Genomic DNA, 16279 nt, shown 5'->3' on the forward strand with positions numbered 1-16279 from the left:
AGTAAGGGTGTCCCCTGGCTTTGCTGCTGCACAATGGGCTCTCCATCACCCTGCCTGCTCCCTGAGCCAGCCTCTGCTTCCCTGTTTCCTGTGCTGGGGAGTCTCAGCAGCTGGCAGGGGCAGTGCTGTCTCCTGTGTGTGTATCCCCGGCAAAGTGTACTGTCTAGCCTTACTTTGGCTGGAGATGCCATGCCATGCCATGCCATGCCATGCCATGCCAAGCCCCCTCATTCCATCTCATCCCATCCTCACTCCCCTGGCTGGCAGGGATGTGTTCACCTCCTCAGCTGTTGTTTTCTAGGGCATCCAGGGCATCCCTGGTCCTCGAGGGGATCCTGTGAGTATGGCCCCAACCGTCCCCAACCCTTCTCACACCCAGCACCCCCTCTCATCCTCATCTTTCCTTCCCAGGGGACACGTGGGCCCATGGGACTCCCTGGCCCAAAGGGGGAGAAAGGTGACCCGGTAGGTGATGGGCAGGGGGCTGCCCCACAGGGGTCCCTGGGGAGCTCTGGGGACCCTGGTGGGCACAGCTTGGTGCCTGGCATCTCCTGGCCCCACGGCCTCCCCTGGCCCCACGGCCTCCCCATCTCCCTGCCAGATTCCTGGCACTGTGGCCACAGCAGGGCACATGTGGCACACGTGGTCACTGATTTTTCCTCCCCCTCCTCATGCAGGGAGAGCCCAGGGTGTTCACGGATGGAGAGCAGGGGCTGCCAGGCCAGAGAGGGGAGCCAGGTGTGCCGGTAGGTGTGGGCATACAGGTGTGAAGGGGTCTCTGCCAGCACCCCCAGCCCACACCTCAGCCCCAGCTGATGGAGCCCCTCTGTCCTGCAGGGCAGCCCCGGCCCACCTGGGATCCCTGGCCCACGGGGGCCTCTTGGTGACCCAGGCCCTCCTGGTCCACTCGGACCCATGGGGCTACCAGGACCTCCTGGAGAGTTTGTGAAGGTAAATCCCCCGATGCTGCATGGGGAAGGCTGGGGATGTGTGGGCAGAGGGATGGGGAACAGGCAGCTGCTTGGAGCTGTTCCCCTGTGGGCTCCTCCTGGGCCTGCTTGTGGGCTGTGCCTGCACAAGATGCTCGTGGGGTGCAGTGTGGGGAGAGGCACTTGGCATGCACATACCCTGATGCCACTGATGATGGCTCTAGCCAGCATGTTCCTCTCGTATTCAAGGAGAGCATGGGAACAGCCCAGAACTGCCCTGATTTGCTTTTTTCACCTTTGCAGGGAGAGAAGGGTGACCGAGGGGAAAGGGTGAGTGGCTGTGCATTACCCTGACTCCTCTACCCTACTGGATGGAGGCCCCTTGAGTGTCCAAGGGCACTGCAGCCCCTCAGGGTGCTGGGGAGGACTGAGCCCTCAGGGCAGCCACACAGGAGCTGACCCTTCTCTCTGCAGGGCCCCCCTGGATTCGTAGATGGGGCAGTGCCTCGAGGGGACCCTGGACCCCCAGTGAGTTGAGCCCCCAGGCCACCAGGGCTGGCAGAGGGGATCCGGGCTGCACAGGCTGTGTGTGCCCAGGGCTGAGTCACATCCACAGGGGCTGAGATTTTCTGTCTTGCAGGGCCTCCCTGGGGACCCTGGGCCTCGGGGACCTGCTGGGCCCCCTGGGCTGAAGGGAGAGAAGGTAAGAAGGTGGCAGGGATGCTCCCCACTGGGGCTGGACCTCACACTACTCTCCAGTGAGGATTCCCATCTAATGGGCATCCCCGTGTCACGAGCATGGCTCTCACCTTTCCAAATCCCCAGGGTGATGGCACAGAAGGTTTCCCAGGGCCACCTGGCCGCCCCGGAGACCCAGGAGACAGGGTGAGTGTCCTGAGAGAAGGAAAGGCAGGCAGGAGCTGGCCATGCCAGGAGCCAAGCCTGAGGGCACGCTGAGCCCTCCTGCTTTGGGCAGCCTGGGTGTTTGCCTTGTCACACCAAAGGTGACAACGTCTCCATCCTCCTCTGCAGGGCCCTCGGGGACCGCCGGGGGAGCAGGGCAGGAAGGTGAGTGGTGCAGGGACCCAGGGATGCTCCTGCCATGCCTTGGCAGAGAGAAGGGGGTTCTGGTTCTGTGCCGGGACCCAGGATGTCCCCAAAGGTCCTGCTGTGTCTGACCCTTTGTTCCTCCTATACCAGGGGGACCGTGGGGTGCCGGGCGAGCTGGGAGAGACGGGCGAGAAGGTGAGAGGGTGCCCAGGCAGGGTCCTGGTGTCGCTGGGACCTGCTGGTGGCAGTGCCTGGGCATGGCTGTCACAACCCAAGGGTCTTGGGTGGGATCCAGGGCTGGCTTGTGAAGAGCTCTGGGGCAGTGTGTGGGGTGGGGGCAGTGTGATGTAGAGGGAGGAAGGCTCCCTGAACCCTCCTCTCTTTGCTCTGCAGGGAGACCGTGGTGTGCCAGGCCCACAGGGTGAGAAGGTAGGAGCACCCTGGGCATGGTGGAGTGATGCCCACTCTGCCCTGGAGCAGCCACGCTGGCAGGGGGTGGCAGGATGCCCCCACACCTTCCTCTTCCTCCTCTCCTGCAGGGTGAGGTGGGAGCCCCCGGGCACCCGGGGCCATCAGGCAGAGAGGTGAGTCAGGGTGGTGGCTGTGCTGCTGTGGAGCCGGGAGCTGCCATGCCCTGGGTGGTTCCCAGGCACTGCCAGCCCCCTGAGGTCTCCAATCTCACCACAGGGAGCTCCAGGACCGACTGGCCCCCGGGGGGAGAAGGTGAGGGCAAAGGGGGGTCCCAGTGGGGTGGCAGGGGTCTGTTGGGGAAGGGGCTGGCAGTGACACCTGTCTCTCTGCAGGGTGACCCAGGACCACCTGGCAGGCCAGTAAGTGATGCTGCCCAGCAGCTCCAGCTCTGCCTGCCCCAACCCCAGCACAGGGAGCCATGGGCAGTGCCCAGCATGGTCTCCTCTGCTTCCCCTGCAGGCTCCCAGCGTGGCTGGTGTTGGAGAGAAGGTAACCCTGGCCCAGCCGTGCCCTCCACCCTCTGGGCATGGCTGTGGGCATGGCTGGGGAGGGGATTGCACAATTGGGCTCATCCTGGTCCTAAGCCTGGTGCACAGCTGCAGTGGGGGGAAAAAAATGGGTGGGTTGGGGTGCTGATTTTTTCTGCTCCAGGGTGACAGAGGTTTCCCAGGACCAGAAGGACCTCCTGGCCCCAAGGGTGACACAGGAGATAAAGGTGCCCGTGTGAGTACTGCCATGAGGATAGGAAGCACAGGGCACAGCCCTGCCCAGCCTCATGGTGCCTGTGCTGTTGCTCCATGCTCTGTCCTTCCATGTCCAGGGTCCCCCTGGCCTGAGCATCCCCGGGCCAGCTGGCCCCAAAGGCGAGCAGGGCGATCGGGTGAGTCTGGGGGCACCCTGGGGACCCCAGCCCATGGGCCTGGCCCTCCCCTGGCCGGGGCTCACCGAGCTGCCCCCTCCCCAAGTGACACCTGCTCTTCCTCTCCAACAACCAGGGTGTCGTTGGCCTCACAGGCAGGAGTGGCCCAAAGGTGATGTCACTGCCCTTCCATTTGTCTGTCTGTCCATTTGTCTGTCTAGAGGGGCTGTTCCTGCAGGCTGTGCCCCTTCTCTCCCCAGCTGCCCAGCCTCTGGCCTGACTGTTGTCCCTTCCCCTGCCTAGGGTGACCCAGGAGAGCCAGGAGAGAAGGGGGAGCCGGGCCGAGCGGGCGCCCCGGGGCAGCCGGGGCTGCGAGGCAAGGAGGTAGTGTGGGACACGGGGCTCTGGGGCACTGTGGCCCTGAGCAGACCGGGGCTGCCAGGGAGCAGGGGGATGCTGGTGACTTGTGCTTTTCTCTCCTGGCCGGTGCCCACTGATTTGTGCCTCAGGGAGAGCGAGGAGAGAAAGGTGACGAAGGCACTCCGGTGAGTGAGGGTCCCCAGGACCACTGCCCCTCTTCCCACTGCCCCTCTTCCCACTGCCCCTGTTTCCTCTGCCCCTCTTCCCACTGCCCCCACTCACCCCCTCTTTCCCCACAGGGAGAAGCAGGCCTGCCTGGCAAGCCTGGAGACAGGGGTCCCCGGGTAAGTGCAGGGCTGCTGGGCACCCTGGGCAGGACAGAGCCTCATGGCCTTGGGGTGGCTCCTGCTAATGCACATCTTCCCTTTGCCCCCCACCCAGGGCCTCCCTGGCTACCGTGGTCCCCCCGGGGAGAAGGGTGACTTGGGGGACCCAGGACCTGAAGGCAGGAATGTGAGTATGTGCCCAGGGCTCCATGGACACCCACCACCCCTCACAGCTCCCTGCCCCACACCACTCCCCCTCTGACTCCATCCCTCTTTCCTGCAGGGCAGCCCTGGAGCACCAGGGAGCAAGGGTGACCGTGGGGACCCAGTGAGTGATGGCAGGACCACATGTGGCCCCCCACCCCAGAGCCAGCTGTGCCCTCCCCAGGGCTGTGCCAGCTCCCCTTAATCTGCTTCCCTTGCCCTTCTTTCAGGGGCTTCCTGGACCTCCAGGACGAGCTGTAAGTTCTGCCTCCCTCTTCTCCCTGCCCATGGGCTGGTGCCCGGCCCCATCAACATCTCCTCTCTGCCCCACAGGTCGATGTTGGGCTTGGAGGAGTGGGGGTAAAGGGTGAGAAGGTAATGACTGAGTCCTTGGGATGCTGGGGTGGGATACCCCCTGCTGTCCTCTGGGCTCTGCCTGCCCACTGGGATCCATCAAGCCCTCCCTGCCCAAAACAGCCTCTGCCACGAGCAGCTGATGTGCCCCACGACTGAGAGGCACGTGGAACTCAGGGCATAGGGGCTGACACTCATGTCCTGTGATGGAGGAGGCCCTGTAGCCCTGAGGTTTCCAAAGGAGCTGGTGTGCTCCTGGCTGCCCAGCCCCACAGCGGTCCCATGGCAGCACCCAACACTCTGGGCATTCTGCTTTTACAACCCAGCTGAGGCTCAGGACCATTTTGGCCAGAGGTTGTGCCCTGTGCAGGGTGGCACTGTGGTCCCCAGCTGTGGCTCTGTGGCTCAGCAGTGCTGCTCAGTGCCTTCCTTCTGCAGCCATGGCCTGGCCCCCACTGCCCCAGCAGGAGCTGCACTGAGCCCAGCCACCTCTTTTTCAGCCTGTGCCTCTTATTTTGAGACCATTCCTCTCACCCCAGCCCTAAACCACACAGCACCAGCGCTGTGCACTCTGGCACAGGTTTGGTACAGCACAATAGTCTCTGACCAACGTGCCCTTCCCTGGCAGGGGGACCCTGGGGACCCGGGCGAGGACGGTGCCAAGGGTGCCCGGGGTGATGCTGGCGCCCCTGGAGTGCCTGGAGAGAGGGTAGGTGCTGGGGCCTGCTGTGGGGGGCACTGGGGCAGCATCAGGTCTGATGTTCTGCAGGAGAGCCAGGGGTCCTGGCATGCAGGCACTGCCTGCTGAGCAACCAGGATCCCTCCTGTCCCCCCATGCCCCACTGCTGAGTGTGTCTCTTTCTTGCAGGGTGTGGAGGGTCCCCGTGGCCCCCCTGGCACACGGGTGAGTGTCCCCTTTCCCAAGGGGGTCTGAATGGGGACCCTGCCCTGTGCAGCTCCTGGTAATGGGAGATGATGCTCACTTCTCTTCTACCCTGTAGGGTGACCCTGGGGACCGAGGCCTGCCAGGAGAGAAGGTGAGAGGGCTGAGGGCTGAGGGTTGTCCCACAGCCCTCCCATCCCACCCCAGAGCTCCAACCACCCTTCCCTGCTCTCCCACAGGGGGACCGTGGCCCACCAGGGATGGATGGCCGCAATGGGCTGGAAGGCAAACCTGGGCCCCCGGGGCCTGCTGGGCTAAGGGTGAGTGTGGGCCAGGCTGGGGGAAGCTCTGTGCCTGGGTGGGAGCTGTGGGACAGAGGGATGATGGGCTGGGAGGAGCTGTCCCCATGGACACCCCGTGCTCCAGGCTGGGGATGCTCTGGAGGGGGGGGCCTTTGGCAGGGTAGCAATGTCCCTGTCCTCACCTCCTCCTTGTCTGCAGGGGGACCCGGGAAAGCAGGGAGATCCTGGCCGGGATGTAAGTACCTCTGGAGAGGGCAGGTTTAGGTTTGTGTTCCTGCTGGGGCCATCAGGCATGCAAGGGACCAGTGTCCTGTGCCATGCTTCTCCCCTGTCCCCAGCAGAGTGCCACTGCCTGTGACACTCCCTGCTCACAGGGCTGGCTGTGGCAGACGGGTGCCCTGCTGCCCTGTGCTCCCACTATCTCCTTTCCCTGCAGGGGCTGCCTGGGCTGCGTGGGGAGCAGGGACCCCCTGGCCCTGTGGGTCCCCTGGGCCCACCTGGCGTGCCTGTGAGTACCAGCCAGCACCCTAGGGACACATCCTGTCCCATGCCCTCTGTGGACCCCAGCTGGATCCATCTGGCACGGCTCACCCTGTGCCCAGCTCCCCCTGCCATGCACCTTGAGGCTCCAGCGGGGCCCAGGCACCCCTGGCTGGTGGAGAGCCTGGGGGGCTCCCTCACTGCCTTTCTTTTCCTGCCAGGGCAAACCTGGTGAGGATGGCAAACCTGGCCTGAATGGCAAGAATGTGAGTAGGGGAAACAGGGCTTGACTCTGGGGCTCTCCCAGGATGTTGAGGGATAGTGATCCCAGTACAGCATAAGGCAAGGGGAGGATGTGGCAAGGAACCCCCCTGCTCTGAGCCATCCTTGGGTTTGTGCCCATGTTGAGAGAATTGAGCTGGGCACTGACAGGCAGCCTTTGTTCCCAGGGAGAAGATGGGACACCAGGAGAGGATGGGAGAAAGGTAAGGAGGTGATCCACGGGTGGTTCCTGTGTGGTCCCCATGTGATCCCCACAAGCCTGGTGGCTCCACCCTTCTCGGACCAGGAGCACCATCCTGGGGCAGTGGATGGGGCAGCATCCCTCCAACTGCTTTCTCTCCTGGTTAGGGAGACAAAGGTGATGCAGGACTGCCTGGGAGAGAGGTGAGTACTCCCCGAGGAGGAGTGTGTGACGGGGGTGCTGGGTGCCTGCCCCCCTCAGGCACAGACCCTGGGGTGATGCTGCTCTCTCGGCAGGGCCGCAGCGGTGCCAAGGGCGAGCAGGGGGACAGAGGTGTGCCAGGCCCCCTCGGCCCCCCTGGCCTCCCCGGCGTCCCAGGGCAGGTTGGCCCCCCTGGCCAGGTGTGTAGTTCTCTCTCCACCCCATGGTGCCCCTCAGCACCAGACCCTGGAGTCCAGATTGCTCTAAGGCAGGCAGGACCCCCATCCATGGCTGCCTTGGGGCACTGCCCCGTGTCCCTGGGGGCCGGGTGCTATTGTGTCACCTCCATGTCTTCTAGGGCTCCCCAGGCCTCCGTGGGGTGGCTGGACCAAAGGTAAGTGTGCTCCTGCCCCCCAGTCCCCCAAGGCAAAGGTCTGGGGGGACCACATGCCAGAGGGAATAAGCCCCTGTCAGGAGTCCCCACCCCCAAGATAACAGGGCTGGACCCTGGTGCTGCAGCTGGTGCTGGGCAGCCTGACTGCTCCCCTTGATCCCTTTGCTGTGTTTCAGGGGGACCCAGGGGAGCCTGGACTGCGAGGGGAGCCGGTGAGTACCCAGCACAGAGCCTGACAACCCCAGTCACAGCCACAGCCCCTGCCAGGCAGCAAAGTGTTAACTCTGAAACCTACCAAGGGCGAGCACTGCTCACCCCTCTTGCTGCAGCTCTGTACATCTTCCCATTCCCTCTTTTCCTCTAAACCTAGGGGCGACCTGGCAGCCCTGGAGCACGTGGAGACCCTGGCACTACAGTGGTGAGTCCCTACCCTGACCTCCTGTGCTGGGACAGCAGCCTCAGCCCTGGGGGACAGAGAACCATCCACAGCCTCTGTGGTGGGAACCTACTTTGTTTTTAATGTCTTTTTTATTGCAGAACATTGAACGTAGCCTGGAAGCACTTGGCATTAAAGTATGTATTTCCTGACTGTCAGGCTGGGGCTTTTTCCTGCCTCATGGCAGCAGAAGGATGGCACGGGAGGTACTGGGGGATGCGAGCAATTTAGGATGGGTTGGCAGGATGGTGGGGTGCTGCTGCAGCTGGTTCCACTTTATGCTCTCTCCTCCTTCCCCATGTTCCTGGGGCAGCATCGTGGGCTGGGGCTGAGGATGGTGGTCAGCAAGGGCTGATGGCACCTGTCTTCTTCCCTCCCAGGTTTCATCCCTGAAGGAGCTCACGGGTGCCTATGATGGGAGCTCAGACTCGTTTCCGCCGGCGGTCGAGCGGCTGCGGGGCCAGAAGGGCAGTCGGGGGGATCCAGGAGAAAGGGGGCCCCCGGGCCGAGAGGTGAGTGGAGCCAGGCTCGATGCCAGGCCCCAGCACTCTGCCCCACTCCTGCTTTCTGGGCTGGCTGGGGGTTCATGCAGCCGCCTCAGCCCCGCCTCAGGGCTGGCTCTGGCAGCGCAGCTTTTGTCTTGCAGGGCTCCTTAGGCTTCCCTGGCGAGCGAGGACCCAAAGGTGACAAGGGAGACCCAGGTACCCCCGGCCCCCAGGGCCCCATGGGCCGGGCCGTGGGTGAGCGGGGTCCCGAGGGCCCGCCTGGGCAGCCAGGGGAGCCTGGCAAGCCAGGCATTCCTGGGGTGCCGGGCCGGGCTGGGGAGCTGGGGGAATCCGGGAGGTCCGGCGAGAAGGTGAGTGTGTGTGCAGGTGCGAGGTGAGGTCTGGGGGACCTGCTCTGGGGGCTTGGGGACAGCCCCGTGACAGCCACCACGGTGTTTCCACAGGGCGACCGTGGCGAGAAGGGCGACCGAGGGGAGCAGGTGAGCTGGGCCAGGGACATGGTGCCCTCCATCCCCTCTGGTGGTGTGCCTCTCTTGAGGGGATGCAGGGCTCTCTGTGGGGCAGGCAGATGCCCATTCCCATACCTTCCTGGCCATACCAGGAAGGCTCTGCTCTCCTGTGCCCTTTGACACTCAACCTCTTTCTCTGCCCTTTCAGGGAAGGGATGGCTTGCCTGGACCCCCAGGGCCCCCAGGGCCCAAGGTAGGTGATGGCTGCTGCTGGGGAGCATTGTCAAGGTGCCAGCCTGCTCCTCTGGGGATGGATGGCCACATCCAGTGCCTTGGCTCAGGGGCTTGGGGAGAGCTTTGCCCCTGAGGGATCCTTCCTGAGGTGCCCTGGGTGCTGGCCCTGACTGTGCCGTGCCCACAGGTGGACGTGGTGGAGGGCAGCCTGATGGGCCTCCCAGGGGAACGCGGCCCCATCGGACCCAAAGGAGCCAAGGTGTGTGGCTGGTCTGAAAGGAGAAGGCAGCTGAGACAACTGAGCTGGGCCAACATCATGGGCTGGGGCTGAGGATGGTGGTCAGCAAGGGCTGATGGCATCTGTCTTCTTCCCCTCACAGGGTGAGCCCGGAGCCGAGGGCGAGCGGGGACCCAAAGGAGACAAGGTCTGAGGTTATAAGTCTCCCATGTCAAAAGGGAGCAAAGCCCTGGGTGAGGGCACTGCTGGGCACAGCCCTCAGCAGGCCCTGGGAGGTCATGGGAAGGTCCCTGCCTATCTTGTGACCCCGTGCCTGTCCCCACTGCAGGGTGAAGGTGGCTTGAGGGGTGACCGAGGGGAGCCTGGTGAGAAGGGCAGGGACGGCAGCCCGGTGAGTGCCACACTGCTCCCCTGCCTGGCACTGCCCCCGGACCTGCCTGGCACTGACCCCATCCCTGTCTCCATCCTTTGCTCCAGGGCCTCCCGGGTGAGAGAGGGCTGGCAGGCCCTGAGGGGAAGCCGGTGAGTGGGGACATGGTGGAGAGATGCAGGCTGGGACTGGGGGAGCTCCTGTGGTCTCACACCAGCCACCACCAGCATCAGCAGGAGCGTTTATGGCTCATTCACCTCCTTCTGCCCATGCAGGGCCTGGGATTTGGGGGCATCTTCCTATTCCTGCCCCTCCTAAGTGCCCTGGCTGGGTACCACACACTGGGAATGGGGAGCATCCCTGGGGGGCAGGCAGGGCTGTGTGGAAGTGTGGGTTTCTGTTTGTCCACTGACTGTAATGTGGTTCTTTGCAGGGTGTGCCAGGCTTTCCTGGCGTGCTGGGACGCCCGGTAGGTGTCTGTGTGTCTCCCATGTCCCTGTGTCCCACCACCTCAGCACACAGCTGGGGGCTCCTGGCTGTGAATGCTTGGTGAAACCATGGGGGTCACCTTGCTGCTGGGCTGGGTCCTTGGCCCCCTGCATCTTAGCAGGACCTGTCCAGGCTTGTCTAACTTGGTGCTTACAAGAGCTGCTGGCACTGTCTGGGTCTGCTCTCCCTGGGGACACCCTCTGCTCCCACTGGGGAAAACCCACTTCTGCAGTGATCCCATTTCTTCCTCCCTTCAGGGCAATCAGGGAGACCCAGGACCCCCAGGACCTCCGGTAAGGAGCCACCTTGCCCCACCCTGTGCAGGGGACTGTCATGCAAGGGTGGTGTCAGCCAGGGTGGGCATTCCCCAGGGAGCAGTGGTGGGGTGGCACTGCTGGGACTGAGTGGTCCTGCTGCCCCCTGCCTGTTCTGTGCCACCAGCAAGCACCACCCCAATAATGTCCCCTTGTCCCCTGCAGGGCAGCACTGGCCCCCCAGGGACCCAGGGCCCCGCTGGTGCCAAGGTAAGGCAGCAGCACTGGCATCTGCATCAGCATTGCCACTCCAGCCTGGCAGAGGGAAAGGCTGCCTTGCCAGATTTGGGGACAGGAGGGAGGACCACATTTCAGGACGTTTTGGGCTGGGGGGAGGGACATTTGGCTGGACCTCCTCCTGGATCCAGCTATGAAGATGTGCCTGTGACCAAGTAGCTGGGTGGTTGGGGTGGTCATGCTGATGCAGTGTGTTCTTCCCAGGGTGATCCAGGGGAACCTGGCTCCAGCATCCGTGTGAGTACTCATACCCTCCCTGCCTGTACCCACCTGGCTGCCCAAAACCATCCAGCCTCCCCTAAATCAGCCAGTCCCACCCCAACACATCTTCCCATGGGGGCAGCCAAGGTCCTGGCTGTGCCATCCCCTCTCTGATGTGTCTGTTTCCATTGCAGGGCTTGCCTGGCCCCCAGGGCAACATGGGCCTGCCAGGACCCCTTGGCCCCCCCGGCCCAGGGGTAGGTATTTGCAGCACCCCAAACCCACCCCTTGGCTGCTCCTGGGGCCTGGGATGCTGCTTGATCTCACATCTCCATTGCAGGGCCCGCCGGGTGTCCCTGGGCTGCCGGGACAAGTGGTGAGTGTGTGACCCCCACATCTGGCTGCCATCAGTGAGGGTGCCTGGGGCTGCCTGCACAGCCCAGCCCCACTGTCACTGCCTGCAGGGGGAGAGTGGGAAGCCAGGAGTGCCGGGCAGGGATGGTGTGCCAGGGAAGGACGGCGAGGCAGGAGTGCCTGGGAAGATGGTACGGACGTGCTCACCCTGCCCTATGCCCACTCAGCTCAGCCTGGCTTTCTGCAGCCAAGGCTGAGGGCTGTGCCACTTGTGCCAGGGCTTACCAGGACCCTCAGGGCCTGCTGGTCCCAAGGGAGAGCCAGGAGATGCTGGAGCCCCAGGGCAGGTGAGTGCAGAGCTGCCTTGGCCAGGATGAGGGGAGCATCCCCGTGCAGCCCTGCTCACCTGCCCACTGTCCTCTGCCCCAGGCCATCACCGGCCCCCCTGGAGCCAAGGGAGAGAAGGTAAGGAGCCAGGCTGGGAGGGCTGGGCTGGGCAGGGGTCTGCTGGGCCCTGGCACCCACAGTGGGCACAGCTGAGCACCTGTGTGTGCCCTGCAGGGAGAGCCGGCGCTGCTGGAGGGTGTGCTGCTGGGAGAGCCCGTGAGTCACACCCTGACACTGCCCTCATCTCCCTCACTGACCCTTCCCTACCATAACCTATCCACCACCCTGGCCTTGTGAGGGGCCAGCCAGCCCTGTGTGTGCCCTGTCCCCTGACACTGCTGTCCCTGACAGGGCTCCAAGGGTGACCGAGGCTTGCCAGGCCCCAAGGGTGACAAGGTGAGCGCTGCCCTGGGGGTCAGTGGGGAGGGGTTGTGTGGTCCTCAGCTCCCTGGCTGCTTGGACACCGTGTGGGGATCCAGCTGCAGCTGCTTGTCGCAGACATGTTTTAGGAGAAATCCTTTCCTCAGGATTTTTTCTCCTGAGAAGCTGAGAGGCCTCAGGAACAAAATGTAAACAATGGTTATCTGCTGCTGTGGAATGCAACAGGTGCATCTGTGACTGGTCCATGGTGGTTGTTTCTAATTAATGGCCAATCACAGTCAGCTGGCATGGACTCCCTGAGAGTCAGAAGCTTTTGTTATCATTCCTTTTCTATTCTTAGCTAGCCTTCTGATGAAATCCTATTCTTTTAGTATAGTATAGTTTTAAAATAATATATATATCATAAAATAATAAATCAGCCTTCTGAAACATGGAGCCAGATCCTTGTCTCTTCCCTTGTCCTGGGACCCCTGTGAACACCACCACAGCTGCTCCTCCTGTTCATAATCCCACACATCTGCTTTTTCCTTCTTTTTCCCTGCCAGGGGGAGCCAGGAAAGTTTGGAGAGCCAGGAGATCCTGGGGAAGACGTGAGTAGAAGGCATATTGGGGTGGTGGGTGGATATTGGGGGCAGTGGATGCTGGTGGGGGCTGGGATCTGTGCCCCTGCCACCTACTGCCCAGGTGCTCCTGGGGGCTTGGTGTCTTCACAGGGAGCCAAGGGGTCCTCTGGAGCCAAAGGGGAGAAGGTATGTGTCCCTGGGGGATGCTCTGGGTGGCACGATGGCCCTGGCACCTCTGTGCCCCCAGCCTGGTGATGTGCCACATGCTCTGTGCCACCTTGCAGGGATCAGTGGGTGTCGGTGCACGGGGACCACCAGGACAGGACGGGCCTCCAGGTTTGAAGGTAACCCCTGTCCCCCTGTCACCCTGGCTCTGATCATGTCCCTTGTGCCCCAGTAATGCTCTAGCTTGGCTGCTGAAGGAAAAGCACACTCCTGAGGAGCTTCATCTTTTACTTCCCTGCCTCAGGGTGACACCGGCCTGCCAGGATTGCCAGGACCCCCAGGCTTGGCAGGCCCTGCTGGGATGCCAGGACAGCCAGGCCTGAGAGGGGACAATGGACAGCCTGGCCCTCCAGGTCCCCCAGGAGAGAGGGTAAAGACTACAACTAGAACACAGCACCACTCGTCCTGGTGACCCTGGACCCTTGTGCAGTGGCACTGAGATCCCTGCAAGCCCCACTCCCTCCCAGCCCCAGGCACTGCCCATTCCCTGCTTCCTCCCTGCAGGGTCTGATCGGCTTTCCAGGCAGGGATGGCACTGCTGGACCACCAGGACCTGTGGGGCCCCCAGGGCCAGCGGTGAGTATGGTGGCACAGCATTCCTGGGGCTGTGGACTCTGCCCTGCTGGCTCAGACAGGCTGGCAGGGACCAGCTGGCACCTCCCTGGGCCCTGGGGCAGGCTGCTGCTGGAGTGTGCAGTGCTGTGCTGTGGTGGGACTCTCAGGGATGTTTCACAGGGTGCAGGCTGCTGCTGGAGTGTGCAGTGCTGTGCTGTGGTGGCACTTTCAGAGATGTTTCACAGGGTATCTGGCATTGCTTTCCTCCCGTGACTTGCTCACCCTTCTCCTTTCTTTTAGGGCATACAAGGGGCCCCTGGCCTGAAGGGGGACAAGGTAAGACCAGGGGCAGCCCTACAGCATGAGAGGTGGGAGGCTGCTTCCCCTGTGGAGTGTCCCTGCAGCCAGCTCACCCCTGAGGGTGCTGAGCCCACTCTGGATGGTGGCACATGGCACCCAGAGAGCTGGTGGGGACTGTGGGGTGTCCCTGGCAGGGCTGGGAGGAGCTGTGGGCAGTGAGGATGGGGATGAGTTCTTGCCTTTCTCTGGCAGGGAGCTCCAGGGGCCGGGCTGCCAGGAGCCAGAGGTGAACGTGGTGACCCAGGACCACGGGTAGGTACTGCCACAGTCCCCCATGTCCCCACAGCCAGGAACAGGAAGGCTCACAGTGTCTGACAGGTCTCTGAGCCAGAACTGCAGCTGTCCCTGGCCTGGGGTGATGCTGGGGTGCCCCCAACACCCTTCTCATATCCCTTCCTCCTTGCAGGGTGAGGATGGACGCCCAGGGCCTGAAGGGGATCGTGGGCCAGCTGTAGGTACCCCCCTTCCTCAGCTGCACCCTGGTCTGGGTGATCCCTTCCTGAGCACCCCTCTCTTGTCCCCCACAGGGCTTGCCTGGGAACCGTGGGGAGCGTGGGGACAAGGTAAGGGACTGTGTGTGATGCACCTCCAGGTACTGGGGTGCCCAGGGAGGTGCTGCCTGCTCCCTGCTGTGCATCTTTGGAGCATCTCCCCTCATCCTCACAGGGAGACCTTGGGGCCCCAGGACCCAAAGGAGACAAGGTGAGTCCTTGGGGAGGGGGCAGTGGGGAGGCAGCCAGCAGCCCTGGCCCCCTTCTCACCCCCCTCTCTGCTTTGGGTGTACAGGGTGATACTGTGGTGGTGGAGGGGCCGCCAGGAGCACGGGGCAGCAAGGGGGAGCCGGTAAGAGCTGTCCCTGTCCTCCCTCTCCCCATCCTTCCTGTCCCTCTGGGAAGAGCTGGAGGAGCTTTTCCCTGCTGGGGGACCCTCCCTTGCAGAGTGTATTGTCCCCACCTCCAGCCACCCTACAGACCCCATGGTCCTGCCCCCATAGGAGTCTGTCCTCCCCACCCTGATGTGTGTCTGAGCTTCTCCTCATCCCCTGACCCCTCCCTGTGTTTCCTCCTTTGCAGGGAGAGCGTGGCCTGAAGGGCACAGAAGGGGACAAGGGGGACAAGGGGCAGCAAGGCATGCTTGGAGAGAAGGTACAGGGCTGGGGGACTTGTGCAGGGCTGGGAGCTGCTGGGTTGGGGATCATGGAGGGCTATTGACAGGGCAAGGGACAGAGGAAGCAGGGCATGACAGCATCCCTCCCTGTGCCCTATGTGCTGGTGGTGCAGGGACATGGTGCAAGGGGACCATGGCCTGGAGGTGACTGTGGCTGTGCTGTGGCCATGCAGTGGCTGTGGCTGGAGCTCTCCCTCCTGGCCTGCGCTGATCTGGGTTTCTGTTGCAGGGCACGAGGGGTGAACAAGGAGAGAAGGGCTCCATGGGCTTCCCTGGGGCACGTGGCCCCAGTGGGCAGAAGGTATGAAGCTGGGCAGCCCCTCTGCTGGGTTTGCTGGTGGCACCATCCCCTCACCTGCCCTGACTGGTGCCTTTGCCTTCCCCAGGGAGAGGTTGGAGCACCAGGAGAGCCTGGCGAGCCGGTGAGGAGCTGTGCCTGTGCCTCTGCCACCCCAGTGCAGGGCAGGAGCAGACCGTGGTCATGCTGTGTGCTCTCCCACAGGGCCAGCCTGGCCGTGATGGCATCCCCGGGGCCCGGGGAGACAAGGGGGACATGGGACCCCTGGGCATGCGTGGCCTCAAGGTGAGTTGGTTTCTCTGGCTGCCAGCACTCTCCAGTGCTGGCTTGGCATGGCTCTGACTTCCCATCCTTGCAGGGTGAGCGGGGCATGAAAGGTGCCTGTGGCCTCAATGGGGACAAGGGTGACAAGGTGAGTGGGTACCTGCAAAGTGCTGCAGGAGCCTGAATGTTCCCTGGGGGCTGTGGCCCTTTGGAACCCCTCCATCAGCCAAGGGAGCGGGGAGATGGCTGAGGCCAGACCTTGACCCCGTGACAGGCTCAGGGGATCCCTCCTCAGCCTGTGGCTCTGGGGTGAGCACTGAGGGGTGAAGAACTGACTGCCCTGCCTCTCTCCTGCCTGCTGTAGGGAGAGCCAGGGATCCCGGGGCGCTCGGGGCTGTCAGGGAGGAAAGGCGAGCCGGTAAGCACCTCAGTGACAGCAGGGTGGGACAGGAAAGCGTGGCTGGTGGCTGATGGACACCTGCATTGTCCCCCAGGGAGAGCTGGGCCTGTCAGGACCACCAGGCATTCCTGGAAAGGAAGGGCTCATGGGACCCAAGGTAGGTTAGAGCAGTGCTGGGAAAAGCTGTGCTGGCACTTCATCCCCTCGCTGCCTGCCCCTGCTGTGTGTCCCCTGCTGCCTGTCCCTTCCTCTTTGCAGGGTGACCGGGGATTTGACGGGCAGCAGGGAGCCAAAGGAGACCAGGGGGAGAAAGGAGACCGGGTGAGCAGGCTGCAAAGGGATGGGATGCATTGCACCACATTGCTTGTACCAGGATACAGCCTTGGTTGGAAGCACATCAGAGCCTGGTGCTCCCAGAAGAGCCATTCAGTGCTGCTCTAAGTTATGTCACTAAGCAAGGACTGACAACAATTCCCTGCTCTTTATAAGGAGGCACCAGTGCTGTTTTTTTGGGGATGCCCAGCTGTGGGGTCGGAGGATGTCCATGGCATCTGCTCTGAAGCTGGGGGCTCTGA

At 63.1% G+C, this 16279-nt stretch overlaps 1 protein-coding gene across 1 annotated transcript in view; it reads left to right on the forward strand.

Annotated features, from left to right (window-relative positions):
* Nucleotides 1-16279, forward strand: part of COL7A1 (collagen type VII alpha 1 chain) — a 31893-nt gene that overhangs the window by 11439 nt on the left and 4175 nt on the right. The window contains 77 exon segments of the mRNA XM_077184789.1: nt 302-337; nt 412-465; nt 678-746; nt 838-951; nt 1233-1259; nt 1404-1457; nt 1570-1632; nt 1755-1814; nt 1962-1997; nt 2130-2174; nt 2373-2408; nt 2519-2563; nt 2667-2702; nt 2783-2809; nt 2910-2939; nt 3102-3173; nt 3271-3330; nt 3446-3481; nt 3613-3693; nt 3819-3854; nt 3969-4013; nt 4111-4182; nt 4279-4323; nt 4430-4456; nt 4533-4574; nt 5182-5262; nt 5422-5457; nt 5555-5590; nt 5676-5756; nt 5938-5973; nt 6175-6246; nt 6440-6484; nt 6668-6703; nt 6849-6884; nt 6978-7082; nt 7241-7276; nt 7453-7488; nt 7647-7694; nt 7814-7849; nt 8093-8224; nt 8359-8568; nt 8662-8697; nt 8876-8920; nt 9089-9160; nt 9282-9326; nt 9468-9530; nt 9617-9661; nt 9943-9978; nt 10256-10291; nt 10478-10522; nt 10754-10786; nt 10945-11007; nt 11091-11126; nt 11215-11295; nt 11383-11451; nt 11534-11569; nt 11666-11707; nt 11843-11887; nt 12418-12462; nt 12586-12621; nt 12720-12779; nt 12905-13030; nt 13165-13236; nt 13516-13551; nt 13768-13827; nt 13982-14026; nt 14103-14138; nt 14242-14277; nt 14362-14418; nt 14649-14720; nt 14972-15043; nt 15129-15164; nt 15245-15325; nt 15399-15452; nt 15669-15722; nt 15799-15861; nt 15963-16025. Coding sequence (XP_077040904.1) covers nt 302-337; nt 412-465; nt 678-746; nt 838-951; nt 1233-1259; nt 1404-1457; nt 1570-1632; nt 1755-1814; nt 1962-1997; nt 2130-2174; nt 2373-2408; nt 2519-2563; nt 2667-2702; nt 2783-2809; nt 2910-2939; nt 3102-3173; nt 3271-3330; nt 3446-3481; nt 3613-3693; nt 3819-3854; nt 3969-4013; nt 4111-4182; nt 4279-4323; nt 4430-4456; nt 4533-4574; nt 5182-5262; nt 5422-5457; nt 5555-5590; nt 5676-5756; nt 5938-5973; nt 6175-6246; nt 6440-6484; nt 6668-6703; nt 6849-6884; nt 6978-7082; nt 7241-7276; nt 7453-7488; nt 7647-7694; nt 7814-7849; nt 8093-8224; nt 8359-8568; nt 8662-8697; nt 8876-8920; nt 9089-9160; nt 9282-9326; nt 9468-9530; nt 9617-9661; nt 9943-9978; nt 10256-10291; nt 10478-10522; nt 10754-10786; nt 10945-11007; nt 11091-11126; nt 11215-11295; nt 11383-11451; nt 11534-11569; nt 11666-11707; nt 11843-11887; nt 12418-12462; nt 12586-12621; nt 12720-12779; nt 12905-13030; nt 13165-13236; nt 13516-13551; nt 13768-13827; nt 13982-14026; nt 14103-14138; nt 14242-14277; nt 14362-14418; nt 14649-14720; nt 14972-15043; nt 15129-15164; nt 15245-15325; nt 15399-15452; nt 15669-15722; nt 15799-15861; nt 15963-16025 — 4242 coding nt within the window.

The sequence above is a fragment of the Agelaius phoeniceus genome, chromosome 11 (assembly GCF_051311805.1).
Source record: "Agelaius phoeniceus isolate bAgePho1 chromosome 11, bAgePho1.hap1, whole genome shotgun sequence".
Classification (NCBI taxonomy): Eukaryota; Metazoa; Chordata; class Aves; order Passeriformes; family Icteridae; genus Agelaius; species Agelaius phoeniceus.